Below are 18,578 nucleotides of genomic sequence, written 5' to 3' on the forward strand. Positions count from 1 at the left end.
GGGTGTTACTAGGGTGTTCTGGGTGGTTGCTAGGCGGTTGCTAGGGTGTTTTGGGTGGTTGTTATGCGGTTCCCAGGGTGTTCTGGGTGGTTGCTATGGTGTTGCTAGGCGGTTTCTAGGGTATTCTGGGTGGTTGCTAGGTGGTTGCTAGGGTGTTTTATTAATTTATGAGTTTAAGAGTTCATAAGTCTATGAATTCATGAGTTTATAAGTTAATTAGTTTATAAGTGTATGAGTTTAGAGTTTATTAGTTTAAATGAGTCTCAATGGCTCATAATAGTATATAGAACGGCAGTTTGGTTTAGTCTTCAAGGTGTTTAGATTAAAATTGTTGTCGGTTGGTGAGATTACAAATGAAAACATTCCGCCAATGTTAAGTCAATGGGAGTTTTTCCGAGTTTTGATCATCATTTTTAGGAAAACCGTAAGTCCGATCAGTCTGAAAAGATAAAGCAACTCGAGTCAGATCAGTTTGAGTGTCTGAGCCGAGTTTGGAGTATGTAGAGTTAAAGCTCTAAGAGGAGATGCATTTAGTTTTTTTAGTCTCAGAAGAAGAATAAGTTTAAATAGGATTTAAGTAAGTTGGCTCTCTCAAGCCAACTTAAGTTTAAATAGGATTTCAGTAAGTTGGCTCTCTCAAGCCAGCTTAATAATAGGATAATAATAATCTTATTCTGGCCTCACTGAACCATTGGGTTCCTCCAGATGCTGGCTTTAACATAAGAGATCTTCCAGGAACCACTTAAATGTTAAAAGATCTTCCAATAACCCTTTTATCACATTCAAGTTCCTCTATTTCCAGTAGCACCTCACTGCAGTACACGAGATCCAGGGGGCGGAGTTGGATCCAAATTTAAGGGGTGGAGATTGGGCACTCTAAAAAACGTTGGGTTATTTTGTGTACCCAATAGCTGGGTTAAAAATATTGGGTCGTTCTGTTGGGTTATTTGGAACATTTATTAGGTTGTTTCTATAACAACGCAGCCCGTTGGGCTAAAATTCAAATTTAAACAGTTGACCGCCGCAGCTGACAGAAGATACACGGGTGAGTTAATATTACACTATACAGTATGCATATTGTATATGTTATTTTTTTTCGTTATAAAGTGACTTTAAGCTCGTACATAGTATTATTGCCGCTTTTTTTCTAAATGTTCAGCCAATTATTTCCATGTTTATATCTCCCGTTGACTGCTTTTTGTCCGTTCCCGTTTAAAAGCTAAACTATTTTATTATTTGTTTGTTATTGTTATATTGTTAGGGGCCTAAAGTTGAATGGAAAGAATGTACTTCATGTATTAAAGTTCAATAACATAGTTGCGACTCGCAAATGCATTTGTCAAGTATAGTGTTTTAATCCATTCCCCCGCCCCGAAATATGTACCCTACTTAAACAGTTTATCTAGACAACTCTATAAAGATTAAAAGTTATAAAAGATAACTGACTCAATAAGATAGTAAGTTATTACAATAGCCAGTTAAGTTGCATAACACTTTTCAGATCACCACATGCACATTAAATAAAATGACGGTTGGTTGAGACTTTATTCCTTTATAATAACATTTATTACTTTTTAAATGACACATAGCAGTAAAAGGACATTTTAAATGGAGGTCATTTACCACAATACATGGCCATTGCAGGAGCACATATTGTAAAATTACAGCTCCTGTGATTTTACAGTGAATTTATAGTAGGTTAGTGACAATAGGCTTTATTTATGTTACTTTATATTAACAAAATTAACTTTTTTTTTTACACAGGATGCTATGGATTCATATGTAAGGGAAACGCTTCAGAAGTGGAACCTTGAAACATTAAAGGTTGTATTAGTGATTTCAGGCCCCCAAAAAAATGTATCACATTCATCTAATCTTTCCTAACGATCCGCTAGCTGCCCGCCCCATAAGCATGCTGTCAAAAAACCGCGTCTCTGTAGGCAGCCTAGGCTCTGAGATCTGCACACAAAAACAATTGGTTTCACCAACCACTCAAAGCCAAAACAAATAGTGTTCCAACCAATCACCGACAGGGGGAGGGTGTTGTGAGGTTTTGTGCTCGTGCACGGCTGCACACGAAGTCGGAGCTGAAGAAGAAGCTGCCTCAAAACCTCACAACACCCTCCCCCTGTCGGTGATTGGTTGGAACACTATTTGTTTTTAATAGTTTTAATAGCTTTAATGGAACCCAAACACCCAAGAGTGTAAAGTGTATATGAGGAGAATATGAGATTAATCAATGGGACCTGAAACCAATTATTTGGTGGACTATCCCTTTAAAGGGATACTTCAGGATTTAGCATTAAGCTTTTTATTAGTAGAAAACCTGTAGTATTTTCGAATTACCGTACTATCCTCCCTCATATCCCCCTGAGACGAGAGATTATTTTTTGTCTGGAAAAAATCCTCTGATGACGCAAAAATCGTCATTTTGCGCCATCTGAGGATTTTTTGGCCAGAGGCTAAAGACTACAGCCAGTAGGAGGAGCTAGTTCCGCATGTTTTCAACCCGCCCATAGAGGGTGGGATCTCACTCACAGAATGTACAAGCAGTGTCACCCATCTTTTTTTGGAAGCTAAGCTTTCGGGTTCTTATTCTGTGGATAAAGCTGAGTAGTACTAGTAGGGGTTACCATACATCAGGGGTGCCCAACCCTGCTCCTGCCGATCGACTGTCCTGCACAGTTCATCTCCAACCCTAATCAATCACACCTGAAGCAACCAATTAAGGTCTTCAGGATCACTTGAAAATTAAAGGCAGGTGTGTTTGATTAGGGTTGGAGATGAACTGTGCAGGACAGTCGATCGGCAGGAGCAGGATTGGGCACCCCTGCCATACATCCTCTTTTTCCCGGACATGTCCGGCCGCAGAGATCGTCCAAAAACCGAAAAAACGACTTTTATTTTTTTCGTTTCGATGTCGATTTTTTTTTACTTTTGCGGCGACAGAATGGGCTTCAGCCAATCATATACTACATTTACAACGATTTGAAAGACAATGTGTGGCGTAGCATTGCCAACCAACTCGGTTATCTTGACTGTGAGTATGCTGTGTGATAGTTTTAGTCGTTGTATAGTCCTGTGCTGTGTAGGCTAGCAGGCCAAACTACATTTGGGATAGAATAGAATAGAATATCGTCAAAGATAGAGACAGAGACCGTGTTTACTTTGAACACGTAACAAAATGTAGTGAGATCAAAATGTAGCGCTCCCTCTCTCTACATGTTCTTCCCCCGGTAGACGTAGAATCCACAGCTAGATCAATGAGAAGTCCTATTACAACGACCATCATTTGAAGTGTGACACAGTTCTGAAATTATCGTACATTATAGGATTTTTTCCATTATTGATCGTACATCGTACAGAGGTCAAAATTATCGTACAGAGGTCAAAATTATCGTACAAATACGATAATTATCGTACATCTGGCAACACTGCCGGTAGGCATGGCTTGGGAGTGGCCTCCTAGGGTAGCGAAGCAAGTGCATTCTGGGAGTTGTTGTCCTTCATCCACTTGAGCCAAAAATACATTTTCTGGCTTTTCTCAGTCTAGAAGGCTCCAAATTAAAAAATAATTTCACATTTCTACTACATAAATGACCCAATTTAAATACACATTCATCTTTCCAGAGGTGAAGTATTCCTTTAAGTATATAATGAGGACATTATGATGGTTAACGGTGTGTGATGGTTAAGGGAGATGGAAAATATTACAAGAAAACAATGATCTATGAGATGTCCTAACCAATATTGTCAAATAAAGCAGTGTCGGCCATTTATTTGTCGTCTTATTTTCCCTTTTCTAGAGGAAGAAATTGACCAGCAAAGCTTTCTACTTCTTGACGACACCACCATAACAGCACTTATACCAAGAATTGGCCAAAGAATAAAATTTAACAATTATTTCAAACAGTTGCACACTGTAACTAAACATACAATGCCTTTTAAATGCTTCAAATGTAAAAAATCCACTCCGAACCACAAAGAATATTTCGTACATCTTAATGCCATTCATGGCATTAACAGTTCGTCACATTTTTTCTGTTGCTGTGAGAACAACTGTAGTAGAACATTTGCATACATCATGCATACATGGTCATTCAAAAGACATCTGTTGAGAGATCACATGCAAGCAGATGACAGGCCAACAAAAGAAATATTATCTGCCTCTTCTGAAGTTTCACATCAACATACAGCTCCATCCACTAATGTGCAAACATCAGACACTGAAGATGTGGGGACAGAGGAAGAGTGGGATGACTTTGACAAAGAAGAAATAACTAACCGTTTAGCTTTGTTTCTTGCAAAGTTGAGAAACCTAAATCTTCTCAAACATATTCTGCTGTCAACTTTGTCGTCAAAGTTATCGTCGTTTAGCTTGTTTGCCTCTGTATTTAAACCCTGTGTCTTGTGTCAGTGTTGGTGGGTTCTTGAATTTGTAATGTTGTTTGTTCTTTTCCTGAGTCCTGTTCTCTAAGTCTGTATAGTTTATTTAATAAAGCTGTTGCACGTGGATCCTGATTCCTCCTTTGATTCAGCCTGCATCATTACAGAAGAACCCACCACAAATGGATCTAGCAGCAGCTTTGGGGAGTCTCCAGCCAAGAAGGCGGCCACGCCTAATTCTGCTTCCCAGGATGGCCACTGTCACGTCACCTGAGAGTCTCCAGCCAAGAAGGCGGCCACGCCTAATTCTGGTTACCCGGGATGGCCGCCTTCACGCTTCCTGAGCTGAGCCTGTTCCGGAGTCTGAGCCTGTTCCTGAGCCTACGCTCCACGTCAGTCATGACGAGCCCGAGCTTCACGTCACGTCTGCCGAGCCAGAGACTGTTCACGTCACATCTGCCGAGCCAGAGACTGTTCACGTCACGTCCGCCGAGCCAGAGACTGTTCACGTCACGTCCGCCGATCCAGAGTCTGTTCATGTCATGTCTGCCGAGCCAGTGTCTCCGGACAAGATGGCCGCCGCCGCCGAGCCAGTGTCTCCGGACAAGATGGCCGCCGCCGAGCCAGTGTCTCCGGACAAGATGGCCGCCGCCGAGCCAGTGTCTCCGGACAAGATGGCCGCTGCCGAACCAGTGTCTTCAGACAAGATGGCCGCCGCCAAGCCAGAGTCTCCGGACAAGATGGCTGCTGCCACGTCGCCTGAGCCCTCAGCAGTGATGGCCGCCGCCACACCTGAACCTGAGCCCTCAGCAGAGATGGCCGTCGCCACGCCTGAACCTGAGCCCTCAACAGAGATGGCCGCTGCCATGGTGTACAGTATGTTCCTGAGCCGGTGTCTGTTCCTGTTCCTGAGCCGGTGTCTGTTCCTGTGCCCTGGCCGCCTGAAGGGTCGTCTCCGCCCTGGCCGCCTGCACTGCCTCCTTCGCCCTGGTCGCCTGCACAGCCTGCACTGCCTGCTCCGCCCTGGCCTCCCGTCCTGCTGCAGTCTCCAGGCCCTCTGCCACTCCATGGGCCTGGCCCTCCATCCCGCCCCCGGGTCCTCCTCCGCTCCACCACCCTCCTGAACTATTGTTTTCTTGTTTGTTTTGATGGGCGTCGGGAGCCGCCCATAGAGGGGGGGTTATGTCATGATTCATGTCTGTGTTCCCCTGTCTTGTCCCTTGTTTAGCAGTTCCCTGTTATGTTGATTAGTTTCCTCAGGTGTTTCTGATTAGCCACGCCCCCTTGTTATCTTGTTTAGCTTGTTTGCCTCTGTATTTAAACCCTGTGTCTTGTGTCAGTGTTGGTGGGTTCTTGAATTTGTACTGTTGTTTGTTCTTTTCCTGAGTCCTGTTCCCGAGTCATGTTCCCTAGTCTAAGTCTGTCTAGTTTTGAGTTTATTTAATAAAGCTGTTGCACGTGGATCCTGCTTCCTCCTTTGATTCAGCCTGCATCATTACACCTAGCAGTAAAAAATTTGAAAGCTCAATTTGAAATAGCTTCTGAGCCATTAAAAGAGCTTGAATCTGAGTACAAGCAAATGAAATACTTCACAAAAACAGGGTGTTTCATTGAGCCTGTTGTAGAGTATTTTTCCAGGGGTATCCTATTGTCAGCGGCATGACATCTGGAATGGTTAAACAGACGGCAATACCTGATACATTTCAGTACATTCCATTGCATCCACTTCTGAAAAAAGTTCTTGAAACACCTGGAACAATGCCAATCATCACTGACTATCAAAAGACAGAGCATGATGCAGGAGTATTACAAGACTTTCATGATGGAGAGCTTTACAAAAGCCACTCCTTGTTACTTCCATATACTTCCAGATCAAATGTTTGCCCCCCATGCTGTTGTCTTCTCTGTCTTCATGCTTTCTGTTAACTGTGTATAAATCAGATGATGCTAAAACATATGGCATTGACTCTGTTCTGCAACGTATAACTGACAATATTATAGACTTAGAAGAAAGGGGACTCCTCATTGACACTCCGGAATTTTCTGGTACTGTTAATATCAGTGTGACAAGTTTGTGGTGACGACTGAATTCACTCCTTGGCTACTCAGAAAGTTTCAGTGCTAACCACTGCTGTCGCTGGTGTAAGGTGCACAAAGAAGATTTGTGGAGTCAGACTGTGGAAAACATAGAGATGCAATGCTCAGAATTATGCAGAAGACTTGTCATCCAACAACCCTTCAGAAACAGGACTCAAACGAAAATGTGTCTTGAATGATTTGAAGTACTTCAGTGTTGTGGACAATGTAGCTCCGGACATCATGCATGACATTCTTGAGGGAATTGGACCTTTTGAAGTCAAATTGGTCTTGGCATCCTTGTTGGCTGAAGGGCTTGTGAGTTTAGAAACACTGAACTACAGATTGACAAGTTTTGATTATGGATTTCCTGATAGTTGCAATAAACCTACTGTACTGGGACAACATGAACTTAAAGGGATACTCCACCTCTGGAAAGATGAATGTGTATTTAAATTGGGTCATTTATGTAGAAGAAATGTGAAATTATTTTTGAATTTGGAGCTTTTTAGACTGAGAAAAGCCAGAAAATGTATTTTTGGCTCATGTGGATGAAAGACAACAACTCCCAGAATGCACTTGCTTCGCTGCTCTACGAGACTACTCCCAAGCCACGCCTGCCGGTTAGAGAGCAGTTGTAAACAATAAAGCTAACTAGTCTCCGTGAGTCTGCCCGAGTTTTTGAGATCGCATCGCACAAAATGTCCGGGATTCGGCTTTTGCGTTCTACAGTCGCCATTCATTGTGTTTACTGTGGCGAGCAGGACGAGACTAGGGCCGCGGGAGAACGACGCGAGGCCGGTGGCGTGATTACTGATGACCGACACCTGTGATGCACTGGTCTTGTATCTCTCACGGAGGAGCGGGTATTTTCTTAGCAATGGTAAAACGCACATCAACCAATCACGCCACCGGCTTCGCGTCTTTCTCCCGCGGCCCTAGCCTCGTCCTGCTCGCCACAGTAAACATGATGAATGGCGACTGTAGAACGCAAAAGCAGTGGCGTGATTACTGATGAGCGGCGCCTGTGAGACGCACCGGTCTCGTGGGCTATCTCTCACGGAGGAGCAGGTATTTTCTTAGCAATGGTAAAACGCACATCAACCGATCACTTGTTTAGCGTTCATGTAAACACTACATTCAGATTCACCAATCGGAATGAATTCAGTTAGATTGAAACAAAAGGTGTGCATGTAAACAATGAATGGCGACCGTAGAAAGCAAAGCCGAATCCTGGACATTTTGGACGATCTCGACGGCCAGACATGCAGGTTTCTGCCGGTGAAATCAAACTCACTGGCACTGATCTGTGATAGGTCTGTTAGCGCATTAGGTCCAACCCCCTATGGGCGGATTTGAAAGGGTGGGAACTAGTGCTTGTAGTCTTAACAGAAATCCCCCCCTCTTACACTTCCTCCGACAATGACGCAAAATGACGATTTTTGCGTCATTGTAGGAGGAAGTGTAAAGAGGTAAATACAGATTTCTCTCGTCTCAGGGGAAAATGAGAAAATGTTGCACGACCATTCAATAGTATGACTGGGTTTCTAACATTGCAAAGCTTAATGCAAATGGGTGGAGTGTTCCTTTAAGAACCTACTGTTCATGTTGTCCCAGTAATTCCCTCAAGAATGCCATGCATGATGTCCGGAGCTACATTGTCCACAACACTGAAGTACTTCAAATCATTCAAGACACATTTTCGTTTGAGTCCTGTTTCTGAGGGGTTGTTGAATGAGACAGACTGCTGCTCAAATGTGGTGCTTCTTAAGGTATTTTTCCATCATTGGAGACAAAATACCAAAAGAGAACAAACATTGGGAACTGTTACTACTTCTCCTTTCTTGCATGGAGTTCATTTTCTCCCCTTCCATCACAACAGAGGCCGCCATATACCTGAAACATCTAATTGTGGAACACCACACAGTTTTTTTGCAACTTTACCCACATCTGCACCTGAAACCCAAACACCACTTTCTCCTCCATTACCCAAGAGCCATTCGGAAGATTGGTCCATTAAAAGAATTTTGGACAATGCGATTTGAGGCAAGACATAATTTCTTTAAACAGCTGGGCCATGTAGTTTGTAATTTTAAAAATATTTGCAGAACTATGGCATTCAGGAATCAGATGATGTGCTACCGCTTACTGACAGAAGTGTTTTCTCCAAAAACACAGATTTTGGACCAGGACACCGCTCATTTCTTGCTGCAATTCAGGGAGAATTTGTGAAGGGTCTTGAAAAACCCCCATTTGCTGAGGTTTATGTTCCTGATTGGGTAGTAGTTAAGGCACAGAGTACAGACCAGGCATGACCATTACAAGGGGATGCACAGAGGATGGAGTACCTCAGTTTGGACTGATAAAAGCTATTGTAACTATCGGCCTCAATGTTGATGTGAAACTTGTTGTAACAAAATGGCACACTGTGGGTTTTGACCGCCATTACTTTGCATACGCGGTGTCCCCTGATGAAGCTCTCGAGAGTGTCTCTGTGAACTCACTGCATGATTTTCAGCCCTTGCATGCAGTGAAATCATATAATGTAGACGATGACTTGTACTACATTCCCTTGCGCTACAGACGTTTTTAAGGCAGTATTTTTTTTTCTTTTACATGAAATGATTTGTACAAGCTTTTACTTTCCCCCCCTTATCAGTACATCTTTATTAAATTCATGTTATAAATAGAAGCTTCTTGTACATCTAGACATACACACTTTACCATAGGTTATATGTATATATTAGAATTTTAAGGTTTGTTATAATAATTTTAAAAGGCCAATTCTTGGTGTGGTGCACTAATCAATTGCAGGGCATATGTTAGGTTGGTAATCTACAGGAGCTGTATTGTCCAATTATTAATATATCCTTTTTGTATTTAGTTGGTTATGTAAAGTATATTGTAACTGCAATTAAAAACCAAAATGTATTTTCTTCACATACAGACAGAAGAACACTCTGAAAACAATGCTAGTGAAACCGAGGTACCTACTGAAGTTCCTACTGTGACACTGACTATTGTGGAAAATTCAACCTCATTTGTACGTATTTCCTTTTCCCTGATATTTAATACCTTACAAATACACACTTTATAGAGACATTCATCGGTGATGTTGAAATTCTCTGACATCTGAAATTCTCTTGCATTATGAAGTTATGCTGATGTGTAATTCTAAAAAAAATTCTCCATTAAGGATATACGACAGATTTTAGAGGGAAACACACATGGGTCTTCTATTCTCTCTAATTTGGAACAAAACCACAAGTCTTGAAGACCGAAGGAAAATGGTTCACATTTTGGTGTCCTATTTAATGGAGAAGTTTGGGGAATACAGTAAGTCATGTTTTATTCATTGTTCCACTTTACATAAAGTCATTCAGTCATAAGCTGTCAATTCTATTTACTCATGAGTAACCTAATATCTGTACAATCCTTCTACCACTAAGTCCATCACCAGACCGAAAGAAAGAGTTAGCTCTGACCCTGGTCACACAATTTCCATGCCTTAGAGATTCAGAGGGCAGTGGATATGTGAGTATGCTGATCCCAAGTTTATCAGAACTACACTCACCTTCACACAGAAGTAGAATATTTGAAAAACTCAAGACATTTTTGAGACATTTTTGGGAAAACTATCCATTTAACATTTGGGTTGATGTTTTAGGAGGTATGGTATACACCAGGGCGATACCGCCATCCGGCCACAGCGTTTCTGGAGGAATGACTCCGTAATATCAGGAAACGCCTCCACAGGCACAGTTCAACATCTAGACAGAGGTCACAAACCACAGATGAGCGCCGAGCTACTGTGACTGAGAGGATTATTTATTGCCAGGTATAAGAAAATTTTTACCAAAGGTGCTGAAAACTTATTTACGTTCTTCTTTCTACTTTCTTACTTATTCCTTTTTTATTCCTTAAATCCAAATTGTGGTGTGATCAAAGCAGTTCAATGTGCAACTGTCTAAATAATCCACAGATTTTTTTTCTCCTAATTTTGGTAATTTTAGTAGTAACTGTTACATCGGCCTGTTAACATTCTTCAAACATTGCTTTACGTTGTTGAGATATTAATCACTCTGATATTGTTTGATTCATGCAGATTCACAAGTCAGTGAGGCAGACAATAACAAAATGACAGAGTGGCTGAAAAAGAATAAGCAACCAGTTAGTCAAGTTGAGGAATTTATGAGAGGAACAGCTATCTACAGAGCACAGTGGATAAGAGAGAACGGGTCTAAATCTTTAACAGAGATCACCCAAGAGTATCCAAGACTTCTGGACACCCCTGGAATGGTAAAGAAATGTTAAATCTAAAAGAAAATCTATAAGAAAATGAGGTTCGCATTCATTTGAATAAATAATTAATACTAACCTAAACAATTCATTTGTTTGCTTGGACATAGTATAAAAATGAATCCCACTTGATTTGATTCACTAAGCTTGTTTTTTCATATTGATAAACAAATGTCCATACTTTCATTGTTACTGCACCTTATTACATGGCTTGGTTGAATTCTAATGTAGAATGCGGTCTGTTATTTCTTGATAACAGACCGCTGCTAAGTATAACACACCATTGCCATGAAAAACAGAGCGTTGCTATGGACGTGGGATTCTAACCGTAGAGACAGAACAGACTATTTTCTTTAGCGGAAGCAATACAATCGTTTTTAAATCAATAAACTCCTTTTTAAATCAATATTTTGTGTCAAATTATTGATTTATTTGGTAGGTAGCCATGTAATAAGCGGGATAATGTAGAGCGAGGCGGTTGTTATAGCGAATACAATCCCTTCAGGCTGATTCAAGACCCCTGATCAGCCTGTCTGGGTTGTATTCGCTATAACAACCGCCTCGCTCTACATTATCCCTTACATATGAGGTGTTGGTGTGATTTTAACTTTTCTTTTTCTTTATTAATTTTTAGATTGCTCAGGACTTTGGTATTTTATACCCACATGCCAAAGATAATCTTTTTGAAATTTGGGGACATGCATCTCAACGAATCCTTTCATATTGCAAGGCCGAGAAGTTCAGACTAACATTTCTTCTGGTGAGAAAATCCTGCACAACAGCTCCGTACTTTCATGTCAAGTTATAATATTTTGTCTATAATATAATGCACTTGTTTAAAGATTAATCCATTGTTCTTTCTGTTTTATGTAAAGACACTCTTGGAGATGTTGCTTTAAAAACCCTGCCAGCTATCCTTCCTCCATTGCCATACAAATGGGCTGCAAGATGGTTCGGCCCTCTTACATGGAGGCAAAACAAGCATTTGTTGATTTACAGCCTGTAGGTACATAATTTATGACAACACATTTTGGGTAACATGCTTTAAATTATTTTATGTTTTAGACATTGAGTATCCAAAGCCTGCGGCAGCTGTTTGGCAGTTTCTACAACACACAATATATTCTGTGCCAGGAGGAGTTCCATCAACTCACTGTCGCCTTATGAGGCAGTTTACAATTGCATTACTTTTATTTATTTATTGAAAGAATTTCTTATCAATTAAAGCGATTGCAAACAATAACTTAATGAAAATGTTTACAACTTGTAATGTTTACAACTGTTTATTTGTGTTTTTGTGTTCCATGTTTCTTAGAACTTAAAACATAATTCTAAATTAATTTTAGCATTAATATTCTGTGCCTGGAGGTGTTCCCTCAACACTGTCGCCTTATGAGGCAGTTAATTGCATTACTTTTTTATTTTTATTTATTGAAAGAATTTCTTACCTTTAGGAAATACATTAAAACAATTGCAACAATAACTTTTGAATGCAATGTCTAATTGAATGTAAATAAAGCATTATTAATATACTTAAGTTGTGAGTTATTTAATTACATGGCAATAATAGTAATTATAATAATACCAGGTTGATTAAAGCATTTTGGCCAAATAACCCAACAGATTAGTTTTTTGTAACCCAATTTATTGGGTAAAACTACTTACCTAATTTATTGGGTTAAAATAACCCAACAATAGGTCGGTGCTATGTCAACCCACCATTGGGTTAGCTGTTGGGTCGTTTTTAACTCAACTTTTTTAAGTGAGGGGATCAGGGGATGGAGATGGGTAGGTTTAGGTATATGTAAGGTGGGAGGACCATCTGGACTGCAGTGAGGACCATCTCTCTATTTTCCCCCAAAGTACTTCAAGGTTTCATGGTAATGAAAAGGTGACTCCAGAACCTCTAAACTAAATACAAAGCACTTAAAGGATCCCATAAGTTCCAGCAAGAACCTCAAAGATTGTCATTGCTTCTCCAGTAACCCTACTATAGGAGAAAGAGCTTTGAGGCGCTTAAACATTTTTGAAGTTCCTTGAATATCCGACAGGATATTTGAGGCTCCTTTAGTTTTTACAGTGGCATAATCAAACGCAGTCCAAAGCGACATACAAATAAAAAATGCAACACAATCTATGATCTCTGATTTATATTAGTTACCTGTAAACTCTGCAGCCCTCCATATGCTGTGAATAAGAGCAAAAATCCAAAAGAAACCACAAGGACATTTTTGGTGGTTCGGCTCATAAATTTTTTCATTTTGAAATCCTGTAAATGCTTCAAGAAGAAGGAATTCCTCCAGTGAATGTGTCACGTGTCAAAACGAAACGGATTCTAAACTGATTTGGAATTCACACTGAACTAATATAGCTAGGCTGAACATCCTCTAGGACAAAGTTCAGTGTAATGCAATCAAAAATTATACAGTATACATTACTAAAGCTTGGTCAATGATTGCCGATCTCTTATCAGTTACAAAAAGTGCTTTTAACAAGTTATTCCAAGGAAATTTTAGGATGGAAAAGCATGTTCCTGGTTCTTAAAACATCAACCTAAGATAAAAAAATAAATATATATATATATATATATATATATATATAAAGAGTCAAAATTGTGCTAACAGTCTTTCACGCAGTTGTCAAATAGAATGTTTTTATGATATCAGTGCTGCTGATTGCTTTATTGTGCTATATTTCACATATATTTTGATATGTGTGTAATCACGTCAGCCAAGACATGTGCAGCAGATTTTACCAGTAGACCAGATTTTACCAGTTTACCAGAGACCGGGGACAGTTGCAACATGGGGATGGTTGAAACATGTCATTTTTCTCTAATCAGAAACAAGCTAGAGTGATGACACTCATACTGCACATGCACAGTTAGACCCTCCCCCCACCAAGAAGACAGTAGACATATTCAACATCTGCTGCTGCATTTATTGAACAAAACATGTTTTGGAGGTATGAAAGTAAATTTTTTCATGAGATATATTTTTGTCATACTGTCCTGACATTTTGTATGAATTAATCAAACCTTACTTAGTTTGAATTATTGTTTTGTTGACTTCTAAGTGACATGGTTAGCATGTGTCAAAGTAAGTGTGTCTAGCAGGCATATGATGTTCTGTCATGGCTAATAGGGTTGGGGATGGTTGCAACAAGTTATAAATTGCATGTTTAATAAAAGTTTGTTGCATTGCAAATTGTTCAATTCTTCCTGTCTGACACTGAAATATGGAGGGATTGAATAGCATTTGTAATGCCTGCACACTGAATCTATGTAGGCCTATGTTCTACACATAAACAAACAAAACTCAATAACTGTTATTTGATAAATATGACTAAATAAATAAATTATAGGCAACAATAATATTATTTAAATAAATAATACTATAATATTTTAGTAGGCCTAAAGCAGTTAATATTTTCAGAATTCTACTCACTTAAAAATGTTGGGTTAAAAATAACAACGAATAACCCAACTATGGGGTGGTATAGCACCTTCCCAACTGTGGGTTATTTTAACCCAATGCATTGGGTTAAATACCAGTTGGGTTAAAATAACCCAACAGTTGAGTAATTTTATGTTAACATTGAGTTTATTTATGACCTTATTTTAAAATAGACATTGTTTTCAAATAGATTTTTTTATTGGAGTATAAACACAATAAATATGTTTTAACATGTTTAGTGAGCCTAGAATGTAAATATACACATGTATAATAAAGAGAACAAACAATTATGATGTGAAAATATTAAAATATACATATTAAATTTAAAACATGCGTGCACATACAGTACATAAATTAAAAACATACACAGATGTGCCACAATAAAAATAAACATACTTATTAAAAAGGCTATACTGTTCATAAATTAAAAACATACACAGATGTGCCACAGTAAAAATAAACATGCTTATTAAAAAAAGGCTATACTGTACATAAATTAAAAACGTACACAGATGTGCCTATAAAATATAAATATATATATATATATATATATATATATATATTTTTTTTTTTTTTTTTTTTTTTTTTTTTATAGACAAGTTTCCTGAGTGAAATAGGCGGGCCGCCATTAGCCTTTCACTCTGCCAACGACTTCCGGTTGTGTCTGCCAATTACTTCCGGTTAGCGAGTTAGCGTCTTTTACTGTCTTTGATTAGCGTGCAGAAAAAGTAAACTATGGATGGTGTTACACGCCGACACGGCTCCGGGACATATTGTGCTGTTCGCGGTTGCAACAACTCGTGGCGATTGCTGAATGTTTGGTCGGAAGGAGAATGTTTCGACCATCAACCATCTACAAGGCGCCAATGTGGATGTGCTCCCCCGTATGCGTTGTATGAGAAACCAAAAACAGATGTTGAATCTCGGAAGTGGCTAGCGGCTTTGAAGTTGAAGAATCCGCCCAAAAGACTTTTTGTTTGTTCTTATCACTTCATTGATAAAAAGCCCACAGTGGAAAACCCTTTCCCGGAACTTTGGTTGGGATACGAGCGACCTCCCCAGCAAAAGAGACGTAAACTCGACAGAAACACAAGTGACACGCAATCGGATGGTAAGTGTATCTTGATATTTTTCTGGTTAGCTAAAGTTTGCAGCCTAAGTTCGACTGTTGATATATGTGTCTCTGTCCTGTGTTAGTAGGTTATATACATTTATAGTTTATGCTGTTTGTCTTTTAGAAGTGTGCATCGAGCCGAAGTTTAAAGATGCTGCAACACAATGGGAGGACCTGACAAAAACTGACCACAGCTACGCGGCAAAGTTGGACCACGTGAACAAATCGACGCAGACTGGGGGTCAGACTGTGGCTGATGATATGCTCCTGGATGATGATACCTCGCTGCTGTACACAGGACTGCGTCTGGTATATTTTTTTACTTTGGTGAAAACGATGTTGCCATTTAGTAAACCATCATGTTGTATTCCTGTTGTTGACCAAATACTGATGACCCTCATGAAACTGAAACTGAACCTTGTGTTAGGGGATGTGGCAAAGCGCTTTAAAGTGTCTAAAGGTGAAGTAAGTAAGGTGATTGCTCACTGGATTGATACATTGGGTGAGCAGCTTGAACCCATGGTTGCCTGGCTGCCAAGAAGTGTTATTCGTGCTAACATGCCACCATCCTTTAAAAAGAACCACCCACAGACCACTTGCATCATCGATTGTGCTGAAACGGCTATTCAGAGAGCCACAAACCTTAACTGTAGGAGTGCCACTTTCAGTCATTACAAGGGAACCAATACTGCCAAATATCTTGTTGCTGTGTCACCTCATGGGCTGATAATGTTTATATCAGAGGCCTATGCTGGTAAAAGCAGTGATAAGTTCATCACTATAAACAGTGGGTTTCTGGAGGCCCTAAGGCCTGGTGATGAGGTAATGGCTGACAGGGGTTTCACAATTCGAGATGTACTACATGAAAGGAAGGTGAAATTGAATATTCCTGCCTTTACCCACAAGCGTGGTCAATTGACCAATGAGGAGGTAACGCGCACTAGACGAGTGGCCAATGTCCGTATACATGTAGAGAGGGCAATCCGAAGACTTAAAGTCTTCAAAATTCTGTCCCAAACTGTCCCCATCTCCATGACCCCGAGGTTGGACAAGATTCTTACCATATGTGCTGCTTTAGCAAACATGAGGTCCAGACTCATCCGACTGCCACATGAGGTGTAAGTCCCTATGAAAAGTCACCTGCAGTTGTTGTTTTTTTTTTTTTTTTTTTTTAAATTGTACATATTCCTTTTATTTTATTTTATATATGTATATATATAAATAATTTCAGCTAGAAAAACCTGTGTAAATGTATTGTTATTGTTCCCTTTCTGGTGTTGTGATTATTAAGACAAAACAGAGTTTTAACTAAGAAAAACTTGTGTGAGTGCTATTCTTTTTCTTGTATTGTAAATATTGACACATGACAATAAACAATTTGATTTTTGAGAAGAAATGAATTCATTTTTATTGATCCTATTCCATAACAAAGGGACAATTTAATTAACTCCTTAATGGCTGAATTTTTTTATAATTAAATAAAAACAAAGTAAATACAGGAAAAAATCTCAAAATATTACAAAAAGAAAAAGACTGGAATAAAATAAAATATTAAATAAATAAAATTAATAAATAAAGAAATAAGTGACTGATATTAAAAATAAAAGTAAAAGAAAATAAATAAAATAAATCAGTTGGATAAAAATAAATAAAAGCTAGAAAGGATTTGACACAAATTTGTGACAACAGGGGACAAGGGGTTAAAAAAGGAATGACGAATAACCCCAGTACACATAAGCAGGTCATGCTGATTTGACAACATCCATGTATCTGGAGCACAACTCCAGCCTTCCATCATCGAAGTCATCGACAACTTTTGGCAACATGTGGGTGAAATAGAAGGAGTGTAGCCTTGAGATATGTCCCTCAACAAAGGTTTGGTCGTAGAGCACGTTGAGCTGCAGACATTCAGTGTTACTCCAAATCACCAACAAGGCTTGCCGTAGCCCTGTGCAGTGCATGCCCAGTTGCACCTGCATGTAATATCCCTTTGGCCCATTGAAGGACAGATGGAAGTCCCCTGTGGGCATGCGTTTGATCTCACTGCTTTTAGCAGCAAGTGCTTCAGTAAGGGACTGGTTTTTGACTAAGACAGGGCACTTGATCTCCAGTAGTGTGTCTCCGTTCATGACACCATCCGGACTCGCAGCAAGCCATGGCTCACTCGGGCAAACCACCAAACCTTTCACATCAATGTCATGACCTTGGTCTTGCAGGTATTGCCTGGCGTGCTCTTCACCCTCTGCTCCTTGCCGGGTTGCCGCGTTACCGTGAAAGGTAGGATGGAGGTGTTCAGACAAGAATTTGTCTGGTGCTGTGGTAGCCCGAACTGGCACATTCTTGGCTGTGCTTGCTGTTATCCGTACCCGTCGCATGTCATGCCACAGTTGTTCCCTGCTCTGTTCTTTTGTGTGCTGCTCAATGTACATAAATTGGGTTGTGGTCATGTCAATGTATGTGGTGTAGAATGCCCTACATTTCTCACATTCAAGTTGTGTGTTGTGATCACCATGATGTAGGGGCAGTGGAGCTTTTGACGTCTCGGCAGACTGAGCAGGGAGGCTGGTGTTAAAAGTGAGCTGCATTAGTCCACTGCCAGGTGCAGTAAAAAGTGCCGCTATTGGTGTGGAGAGACAGTAATTTTGCCATTCTTCCAGTGTCTCATGGACTTTTACCTTGCGACTAGGTGTAGAGACTATGCTGGAGGAGGATGCCTGTGATGCTGGTTGGTATAGATTACTTCTGCTGTGTCTTCGGAAAGACACATCTCTGATTTTTTGCTGCCCAGTATTGCTTTTTGTCCCGGCATTCCAGCAATTCTGCACATCAGTGCAGGCAAGCCCTGTCTTCCCTTGCCTCACAGCATTTTCTACCTGCAGACAGATAGAAACAAAATCACACACTTTTTAAATAATGGTTTGAGCATCACAGCACAATTGACTTCTTTTAGAGAAAACATTTTGTAAATCAAAATAAAAAGGGTATGATGAAGGTAGAGAGTTTTTGTTACTTTTCAAAACAATTAATGAGCTGGGCCTGCAGCCATCAACATCATTGTTTAACCCCTTAATGCCTGAATTTATTTAGACTTATATAAAACAAATCTGGAAAAATATGAAAAGAATAATAAAAGAATAAAATAAAATATAATTAAATATTAAATAAATAACATTTAATAAAGTGATAAATGATACGATATGGTTACACGTTTGCACAATAAACTTAGACACAATCTCTCTCTCACATGC

At 39.7% G+C, this 18,578-nt stretch overlaps 2 protein-coding genes across 2 annotated transcripts in view; one reads left to right on the forward strand and one right to left on the reverse strand.

Annotated features, from left to right (window-relative positions):
- Positions 1-13,070, reverse strand: part of LOC307168923 (protein unc-93 homolog A-like) — a gene marked incomplete at its 3' end in the record, with an annotated part of 35,105 nt that extends 22,035 nt beyond the window's left edge. The window contains exon 1 of the mRNA XM_079889228.1: positions 12,923-13,070. Within this exon, the coding sequence (XP_079745354.1) occupies positions 12,923-13,021 (99 nt within the window). The 5' untranslated portion in view covers positions 13,022-13,070. The remainder of the gene's footprint in view (positions 1-12,922) is intronic.
- A 1,826-nt stretch (positions 13,071-14,896) lies between these two features.
- LOC307169042 (uncharacterized protein) lies at positions 14,897-16,483 on the forward strand. The gene is made up of 2 exons (XM_079889431.1): positions 14,897-15,327; positions 15,455-16,483. Exons 1-2 carry the CDS (start codon positions 14,952-14,954, stop codon positions 16,450-16,452), a joined length of 1,374 nt encoding a protein of 457 aa, XP_079745557.1. The 5' UTR covers positions 14,897-14,951; the 3' UTR covers positions 16,453-16,483.
- Positions 16,484-18,578: the final 2,095 nt, after the last annotated feature.

Source organism: Squalius cephalus (assembly GCF_949319135.1).
Source record: "Squalius cephalus genome assembly, chromosome: 12".
Lineage (NCBI taxonomy): Eukaryota > Metazoa > Chordata > Actinopteri > Cypriniformes > Leuciscidae > Squalius > Squalius cephalus.

What these genes read in the sequence shown, in the direction of transcription:
- LOC307169042 (XM_079889431.1), top strand. Translation starts at nt 14,952, where the DNA reads ATGGATGGTGTTACACGCCGACACGGCTCCGGGACATATTGTGCTGTT. An exon ending in AAGTGACACGCAATCGGATG is followed by an intron (nt 15,328 to 15,454) that starts GTAAGTGTATCT and finishes TTTGTCTTTTAG; the next exon opens with AAGTGTGCATCGAGCCGAAG.